We start from the raw sequence: 10,401 nt of genomic DNA on the forward strand, positions 1-10,401 counted from the left end.
CTAATGAATGAATTAATTAATCTAATGAATGAATGAATGAATCTAATGAATCTAATTAATTAATTAATTAATTAATCGAATGAATGAATGAATGAATGAATGAATGAATGAATGAATGAATCTAATGAATGAATTAATGAATGAATGAATCTAATGAATGAATGAATGAATGAATGAATGAATCTAATGAATGAATTAATTAATGAATGAATGAATTAATTCATTGTTTATTTCTGTACTTTACAGTTACATGTTTAAAAGACAGTTGTGTTACATAATCAGGTTTATGTTTGAAACGATTGCTTTGTCGCTGCAGAAAGGAGGTCAAACAGACCTGCAGAAGAGGGAAATTCCCACAGCTGCAGGGTTCAAGGAGGCTGTTATTGTTACAATCTCATGTGTGTGTGTGTGTGTCCGCATATACATGGGATGTTGCGTAGCCTACCTAAGGGTGGTACTGTAGAAACACGTGCTTTACAGCAGATCAGGCCATTTCCAAGAAACAACCCACCGACACAACCGAAAGTGAAAGTATGCAGCTGTCTGCCTTGCTATGGTAACACAAGCCCACTTGAGTCAAAGTACAGGCATGTACTGCTCATGCTGCTCAGTCAAATTTATACTTATAGGGAGATTTGACTTTCAAACATATTTGAGGTTCAAACACCCTTCCTCCAGATTGACAAGATGGTTTCACCCCATTGGTCTGGTGTGGGCCTGTGGGGTCTGCTGTTGGTCAGTGTTGGGCAATATTACTTAGGAACATAATGTGTTACTTTACTTATTACGTATTACTCCTTTAAAAAACTATATATCACACGATTATTGGCGCAAGGATGTGACGAGTACATGCACTGTGAAAAACATAGGTTGGGGTGCTGTAAAAACTACATAAATAATACTAAATGAATAACAGCACTAAAGCCATTTCTTTTTTTTGTGAGGGTACCTACCCTAGGGGACACGGGGAGAACATGCAAACTCCACACAGAAAGGCCCTTTCGCCAACTGAAGCCATTTATAAAATAAGGTTAAAGACATCCCTGTCCTTAGACTCCTTATACAGGAGGAGGAGTTCTAAACATATGGAACATAGCCGATCTACAAGCTCAAATGCATTGCGTCCGCGACATTGTTGTGAGTTTGTAGATAGAATTTGGTTTTACATGTCAGTTCAATACTTCACCGTGGTTGAAAGCTGTCATGGTTGTTATCAGAAGTGTAGCCAGTGCTGGCTGGACGACGCGGGCATCTGCCTGCCCAGTTGAGCCCTTGCCCCGCTGCTGAATTATAATAATCACCCGAATTAATACTTATTAATACATTATCCATGGGTTCCCAAAGTGGGGTCCGGGGACCCCTGGGGGTACTTGAGGGAGTTCCAGGGTGTACCTAGCTCAATTAGAGATAGTTAGGAACCAAATGGACCCGTTAGGCCTCATTCACACGTACCAAACACCAATCAAGCAATGTTTGGTCGTTTTTTGGTTTTTTTGGGGCACCACAATGCTTTTCCAATGGGAGTCACATGGTTTGATCAAACATTTGTGTTTGATCGCTGATTGCTGATTGCTCCCCCCTCATCAAACAAAAATGTTTGGTCAAACCATGTGACTCCCATTGAAAATGAATTGGAGCAGCACTCAAAAAGCAATCAGGCATCACACACGGACCGAACATTTGTTGTGTAGGTGTGAACTAGGCCTTAGGGTACACTCTGAGGCCTAGTTCACACCTACACAACAAATGTTCGGTCCGTGTGTGATGCCTGATTGCTTTTTGATTGCTGCTCCAATTCATTTTCAATGGGAGTCACATGGTTTGACCAAACATTTTTGTTTGATGAGGGGGGAGGAATCAGCAATCAGCGATCAAACACAAATGTTTGATCAAACCATGTGACTCCCATTGGAAAAGCATTGTGGTGGCCCAAAAAAACAAAAAAACTACCAAACATTGCTTGATTGGTGTTTGGTACGTGTGAATGAGGCCTCAGGGAGTCACATGGTTTGATCAAACATTTGTGTTTGATGGCTGATTGCTGATTGCTCCCCCCTCATCAAACAAAAATGTTTGGTCAAACCATGTGACTCCCATTGAAAATGAATTGGAGCAGCAATCAAAAAGCAATCAGGCATCACACACGGACCGAACATTTGTTGTGTAGGTGTGAACTAGGCCTCAGGCTGCGTACACACCTAAAGAACAAATGTTTGGTCCGTGTGCGATGCCTGATTGCTATTTGATTGCTGCTCCAATTCATTTTCAATGGGAGTCACGTCGTTTGATCGGACAAACCTGTCCAATGTGGGGGCGGAGGGCACAACAAACACATCGGACACCTTGTAGTCAAAACAGCCAACGAACAGGGTGGGACTTCAAATCGGACAGAAGGGTGGTTTTTAACCGCCAACTAATAGGAGAGAACTTCCGTTCTTGACAGCACTGGGTGGGGTTTAGGCTGTAGTCTTCTGAGTTACGTGACACAGACTATTATATCGCTTGTTTGTATGTCTTCTTTTGGCTACGGCCGTGCGTAACTTGGAGAGTCCAAGTTGCGCACGGCTGTCTCGACACGAGGTTCACATGCGCAAATATAACAGATGTACAAGTTATCGACACGAATGGTACTTACAGTCTGGTACACGATGTAAGCTTGTAGATCTGTTTATTTTAAGCATGCGCCACCGCCACCACGCAAAGTTATGACGCGCGCACATGTGGGGGGAGAGACCCGATATATTTTATAGCTCTATGGGAGAGACGCAGACAGAGAAATATTTAAAATCATCCTGTCTCGCTCTAGCGCAAGGCCGCACGCATAAAGAGCCAATGGAGCAAATGTTAAATAAGCTACACAGGTGGTCCTAAATGATTAATTGATTACATCACTATAGCAAAAGACGTGATATAGGTCAACTCAACTGCAGCGGAGCTGTTCTGACTTGAAGCTTAACTGACCAGCACGGCTTCAAGTTTAAACCATAAGATGACATGGAAATGCCCGTCGATTTGATGCGCAGAAATAACATAGGCCTATATCGAATCAGGTTAAGGTGCACACATGGAAGAAAAGTCCTTTTTATCGGGATTCGGGGATATTTTGTTGTAGGCTATACGTCTCCGGTGAATTGTATGCACCAGCAGCAAGCACATTATTGTTCAAACACATGCTCCTCTGTTCATCTGTTGTCTTATTTGGCTAATAAAATACTTATTAAGAATTCATGCAATTTCAAGTTGTTGCTGCAATCATGATTCATGTTGCTGTTCTCTTCTCTCTGTGTGACTGAAGTTTGCGCCCAAAAATTGTACAGTGATTTCCCGCACCCCCTCATGTTATTTTTCCCTCCGTAGCAAAATGACCTCTTTTCTTTTTTCCACTATTTGGTTCGCTTAACATGTCCACGTGTCATTTGTTTACATATTTGGTACGCTTTACAAAGTCCAGTGTGAACACCAAACGGACCAAAATCAAAATGCAAATATTTGGTCCTTGGTCCGGACCTTCTAAGTGAACTTTGAGTGTGAAAAACGGCCTCGACAAACTACTGCTAGCTGCTGCTGCAGTCAAGAAAACTACACTGAACATATGTGCATCTATTTCCGCGTGTCGTAGCACCGCCCAAATCGCGCAAAGCATTGTGGGACATGGAGGCATCAAATCATAAAAATGTAATCAGTGGTCGGTCGGACAGATCTGTGTGTCCGAAAGGTGTGTACGAAGCCTCAGGCTGCGTACACACCTAAAGAACAAATGTTTGGTCCGTGTGCGATGCCTGATTGCTATTTGATTGCTGCTCCAATTCATTTTCAATGGGAGTCACGTCGTTTGATCGGACAAACCTGTCCGATGTGGGGGCGGAGGGCACAACAAACACATCGGACACCTTGTAGTCAAAACAGCCAACGAACAGGGTGGGACTTCAGATCGGACAGAAGGGTGGTTTTTAACCGCCAACTAATAGGAGAGAACTTCCGTTCTTGACAGCACTGGGTGGAGTTTAGGCTGTAGTCTTCTTGAGTTACGTGACACAGACTATTATATCGCTTGTTTGTATGTCTTCTTTTGGCTACGGCCGTGCGTAACTTGGAGAGTCCAAGTTGCGCACGGCTGTCTCCAGTGAGTGAGTCCAGCTGGTACTAAGTGCTATTCTATATACAGAAATACAGGACGATAGCCAAAATAGCCGTCAGGCCTCGGCAGTTGTGAGGCTGCATTAATAATTAGTTCTAAAAGCATGTCTTTTTTACGGGGATCACTATTGATTTTAATAGTAGACGCGGCATATATGTCTATGAGTAGCCTAGAGTAGAAATGTAATGGCAGCGTACGAGGTTCACATGCGCAAATATAACAGATGTACAAGTTATCGACACGAATGGTACTTACGGTATGGTACACGATGTAAGCTTGTAAATCTGTTTATTTTAAGCATGCGCCACCGCCACCACGCAAAGTTATGACGCGCGCACATGTGGGGGGAGAGACCCGATATATTTTATAGCTCTTATGGGAGAGACGCAGACAGAGAAATATTTAAAATCATCCTGTCTCGCTCTAGCGCACGGCCGCACGCATAAAGAGCCAATGGAGCAAATGTTAAATAAGCTACACAGGTGGTCCTAAATGATTAATTGATTACATCACTATAGCAAAAGACGTGATATAGGTCAACTGCAGCGGAGCTGTTCTGACTTGAAGCTTAACTGACCAGCACGGCTTCAAGTTTAAACCATAATATGACATGGAAATGCCCGTCGATTTGATGCGCAGAAATAACATAGGCCTATATCGAATCAGGTTAAGGTGCACACATGGAAGAAAAGTCCCTTTTATCGGGATTCGGGGATACTTTGTTGTAGGCTATACGTCTCCGTGAATTGTATGCACCAGCAGCAAGCACATTATTGTTCAAACACCTGCTCCTCTGTTCATTAAGAATTAATGCAATTTCAAGTTGTTGCTGCAATCATGATTCATGTTGCTGTTCTCTTCTCTGTGTGACTGAAGGTTGCGCCCAAAAATTGTAGACAGTGATTTCCCGCACCCCCTCATGTTATTTTTCCCTCCGTCGTAAAATGACCTCTTTTCTTTTTTTCACCATTTGGTTCGCTTAACATGTCCACGTGTCATTTGTTTACATATTTGGTACGCTTTACAAAGTCCAGTGTGAACACCAAACGGACCAAAATCTAAATGCAAATATTTGGTCCTTGGTCCTTGATCCGGACCTTCTAAACTTTGAGTGTGAAAAACGGCCTCGACAAACTACCGCTAGCTGCTGCTGCAGTCAAGAAAACTACACTGAACATATGTGCATCTATTTCCGCGTATGTAGCACCGCCCAAATCGCGCAAAGCATTGTGGGACATGGAGGCATCAAATCATAAAAATGTAATCAGTCGTCGGTCGGACAGATCTGTGTGTCCGAAAGGTGTGCATGGCTGAGGGAAGTAGGGGTGCTGGGGGGGCTGTAGCACCCCCTCCCCCAGGCACAGCCCCCCCTCGAACAGGAGGGGAAGAAGGAAAAAAATAAATAAAATATGCTGTATCACAGTATTGGCACCTTATCCTGGTTAATTGCCTGTGTCAGTTCGTTCATATAACTTGCGTGTGGAGAGGGAAAGTAAAGGCCACGTTTGCGCGTGAAAATGCGCAAAAATGCGCGTGCATGATGCGCGTGCACGCGCATTGTTGCGGCGCGCGCTACGCGCGCACACCCCCTACTAGACGCTCAGCCCCTGCGAGTGTAAAGTACTTCCCGCGGGCCTGAAGGTGTGTACGAAGCCTCAGAGTTAAATTAACATTGATTTTACAATATAAATTGGGGTATCAGAGATAGAAATGCCATTAAACCAGCGGTCCGTAGCATAATGCGTGTGAAACTGGGGGGGGGAGGGGAGGTCCATGAAATTAATATGTTTCGGAATCACTGCTAGGGACTAAAAATCCTCCCTTATCGGGGTCACTGGCATATGTTTTCAAATGGGGGGTCCGTGGCCTAATTCATGTTGATTTGGGGGTCCTTGACACGAAAAGGTTTGGGAACCACTCATAGAGTATATATATAATAGAGACTGAACTGGCGCGAAGCTCCGCCCCCCCAGCTATTCATGTCAGTGGAAGTTGCTCAGTGGCGTTTTGAAGCACCCAGAAGACTGCCGGAAGTCCCTCCCAGGACCTCAACTTTGAGGTCCTGAGTGACGTAGGGCAACCGAGCGCTCAACGTTAAAGCCCAGCTGCACGGGGTTTCCCGGTCATGAATCCACGGGTCCGCCTGTAGTCCCTCCTCCTACCACTAGGACCCAGAGCTTCAACGTTGGAAAGCCTGCCTGCCCCCTTGGAACCACTGCATGAATCCACAGATCAATGTGTGTGTAAGTGTATGGGAGCGAGTGTGAAAGAGGCTGCTGGAATCCCCCCCAACCTGAGGCCTGCATCAGCCATCGGCAAAACAAGTAAAAACAGCTCACTCTTTTCTTGAATCTGTTGTTGAGTGATTAGCAGCCATCTAATGGCGCTGCTGCTCACCAGAAAGGCAAACGATAAGTGTTTCTTTAATCAGTATACTACAGTCCTTCCTGGGTTCTGGTATGCTGGGTGAGGAAAAGCAAAAAATGGCAAATGGTGCATTTATGTGTGTGTGTGTGTGTGTGTGTGTGTGTGTGTGTGTGTGTGTGTGTGTGTGTGTGTGTGTGTGTGTGTGTGTGTGTGTGTGTGTGTGTGTGTGTGTGTGTGTGTGTGTGTGTGTGTGTGTGTGTGTGTGTGTGTGTACACTTTAAAAAGTTCATGTGGGGCTGGGCCGGCTAACGGCTTAGTGGTCCAGGCACCTTGGCTGGTAATCCAGCATGACAGTGTCGTGGGTTCGAGCCCCGATCCTGACGAACTTTGCCGTGTGTCTTCCCCCCATCTCTCTCCCCATTTCCTGTCTAGCTACTGTACAACTATAAAAAAGCCCCCAAAAAGTTAATGTGGCCAGCCTGCGACGTCAGTCATCTTTGATGTCAGTCAACTATGACATATCTATGACTTATGACCCCAAATTCGGGCAAGGTTTCAGCCCAAGCCGAGCTCTGTTTATTTCCATTATAAAGTTAAATACTGTACATTATAGAAAACTATTATACATACACACATACTTAATGCCAATCAACTACTTGGAGGCCAGTGTATGACATCAGTACACACCAGTGTCGTACACAACATAAAATGGATACAAAGACAAACAGAGAGACATTTGTGAATTTGTTGAAAGACACACAGTCAGACAGACAGTTAAAGACATTTGTGAATGTATTTTATGTCTGGAGAACCGCTGATCCAACTAAATTCACAATGGCATCGCCCTCGGGTGAAGTTTAATGGAAAAGTGCATACCGACTGTTATGTATATGGAGAACATGAAGTAGGAACATACTGATGGACAGATGCTCATATAGATGGCTGCCATCAAAGAAACAAACACAAAGTACACAAAGAACTGGCTCATGTCTGTACAGTGAGCCATATAGGTCGGTTTACATCATCTCTATTCAGACAAAACTCAAAAAATATAATATTTGAAATATTTGAACCGCATGGATCCTAATGTCTCTATTCTGGGCATTCCATAACAGGCGAATGATCCACGAAAACAGATTTGTGTTACAACGCCATTTTAGGTGAAGAGATTTGGTTTATAAAAATCCCACCCGTGAAGTGAAGTGAGGGGCGCTCTAATGACTAATACCAACCTTAAAAATGAGTTATGTAATGTTACCAAGAATGCATTCCACTGACATACCGACAGCCCATTTGCTCAGACACATATGATGTCAATTCTCCATTCATTGTCAATGGCATTTAATGTTTGTGTTAAGACAGAATCTACATTCTACACTATAGCTGTTTATAGGAGGGGCCCTCAAAAAGTACAAATTGATGTCATTGGGTGGTGGGGGTAGACATATACACATTACACACAAACCCATATGTTGGCTTTGTTTGTATGTATTGGGGGAATAGACATACACACCGCTCAAAAAAGGAGGGGACCAAGTATAGAGCCTGGGGGATCCGAGTCAACAAATGATATAGTGTTAGTATAGGGGTTAAGAAACAGGCTGATCCCTGACATTGTCTAATGCACTGGTTCTCAACATTGGGTCTGGTGACCCCCAGGCACAGCTCAGTGACCTTGTGGTTAGAGTGTCCACCCCGAGACTGGGAGGTCGGGGTTCAATCCCCAGCCGGGTCATACCAAAGACTAAAAATGGGACCCAATGCATCCCTGCTTGACACTCAGCATCATGGGTTGGATTGGGGGTGTACTTGTACATCAAGCTGCCTCACGCTACAGAAACAGGAGATAGGCTCCTGCCCTATGGGCCCTAAGGCTACTTACTTACTTGCAGTCCCAGAGATTTAAAAAAAACATATGAAATGATGATACCCTAATATATGATGATAGCCTATAATGGCCTAATCCTGGGGGATCCTTGACATTAAAAGGCTTGAGAATCATTGGCCTAGTGGGTCCTTGGCATCACAGCGTGAAAGTTCCCACCCCATAACAATGGTAGAACAGACACACATGCCGCTTAAACGGGTCCACAATCATGTAGGCAAAGGTTTGCTCCTGGTCTCGTCTCGCCGGGTAACAGCGGCCGGACGCGTCATAAGCGCAGACTTTGAGCACCGTGGAGACGACGCTGATCTCCTTCGTCTCCGGGTCCTTCTTTACGCTCACGAGGTCCTTGTAGATGAGCTTTGTGGTGTCGATGTAGGGAGAGACGACGTCTTCGTACTGGCAGAGCTCTCCTCCCAGACTCAGGTGCTTGAAGAGGCGGAAGAGGAACTCCGCGCGCTCCTCTCGTCCGACGACGTGATAGTTCTCGCTGTCCTCGTCCTGAAGCATGCGCCGGAGCTCGTCATAGTCGGGGTAGGCCTCGTGGTAGCATTTGAGCACGTGTCCGGAGGACCTCACGATCTCGCAGGTGTAGATCGGGTCGAAAAGATCCATGGACACTTTGGTGCACGGCACCGGCTCCACCTCCACGGACACCACCGGGCTGTCGAGGGGAACCCAGGCCCCCGCCGCCTCCATCTTTCTCAGGCTGGCCCCCACGTCGGGGTCTTTGAAGAAACTCTGTGCAAAGTCCTTGCCGCTGTACGGGTAGAACTTCTGGTCAAAGCAGTAGCATTGGGCCGATATCCTCCCCAACATGGACCATTTCAGGAGTAATTGTAATGTGTCCTTGTCTTGCAGGAAGGAAAATGTCTTTTCTAGAGGCGTGAAAGAAAAGGTTTGCTCAAACGAGCACGTCACTTCGGCCATTTGTAGTGTTTTTATTTTTCAAAAAGTATGTAAATGTGAACAAAAATGTCTGAAGTAGGTCTATAGCTACGCTGAAATAAAATATAATTGTGAACAAGAATCCACAAAGTTTACAATGGTCATGGCTTCCTTTGTATTTCAACAGCACAATGTATCACCATGGCAACGAATGCCCAAGACTGATGACATCATCTGTAAACATTGCAGGTCACGTGACCTACAGCAGTCCAATCAGTGGGAGGCCACCTCCCTCACAAAAGCTGTGATGTGTCGGGGGATCAAGTGGCACTGCAACAGAAGCCAGTGGTGGAAAGTACAATTACTTAAGTACTGTACTTACAAATATTGTACTTTTTGAAAAACTTAGTTACTAGTTACTTTGTAGATTTTGATTATTATTACAAAACATACATTAATCACTTCAGCCCTATATACATTTCGGCCATTTGAAAATAGCCGATCTACAAGCTCACGATGCGAGGTATTGTGAGCTTGTAGATCTGCTATTTTCAAACTATAACTAAAAAATACATTGCATGTATGCACCTGGGACGTATCCTCAGTGATGTATCCTACGGTCAACAGGGTTTCGGGTCTACCAACATCATACCCCTCACTCAGGTGGGGTTGATCAAATCCCGAGTTACGTCCCAGTAGCTACCCTCGATCAGTCCATCAGGGAATGAGCAAGGCCACACAATCCGTTGCTCCAGAACTACTCTGCCGGAACTGGGAGAACCAAATTCTGGCGCGTGGAAGGACTAGGCTCTGTGGGTTGACTCCTGTCCGGGCCCCTCCTACGTCTCACCAGGTCCACTCCTGCTCTCACCAGGCCCAGGACCTGTGCGTTGCACCAGACTCCCAGCACCAGGCACTACAGGAGTGGTGGATTATAATGGCCCTCCTAAAGGCCTCACCGAGGTTTGGGTTTCCCCCACACGGAGGACACAGGCTGGGGCGCTAACCCATACTGCTCACCCAGGTGCCGTCTACATTTCGGCTGTCACCCGTCTCTTCGGTGGTCACCAGACTATACCTGGTCAAAGATTATTATACATTTGAAAACTTTAAATGGGACATT

The 10,401-nt window shown here is 45.2% G+C and overlaps 1 protein-coding gene across 1 annotated transcript; it reads right to left on the reverse strand.

Annotated features, from left to right (window-relative positions):
• Positions 1-8,528: 8,528 nt before the first annotated feature.
• LOC306922190 (cilia- and flagella-associated protein 300-like) lies at positions 8,529-9,320 on the reverse strand (the record flags this gene model as incomplete). Its single annotated transcript, XM_079499586.1, has 1 exon — positions 8,529-9,320. The coding sequence occupies one exon, from the start codon at positions 9,318-9,320 to the stop codon at positions 8,529-8,531; it is 792 nt and encodes a 263-aa protein (XP_079355712.1).
• Between the last annotated feature and the right edge of the window lie 1,081 nt (positions 9,321-10,401).

This window comes from Electrona antarctica (assembly GCF_951216825.1).
Source record: "Electrona antarctica genome assembly, chromosome: 4".
NCBI classification, from domain to species: Eukaryota; Metazoa; Chordata; class Actinopteri; order Myctophiformes; family Myctophidae; genus Electrona; species Electrona antarctica.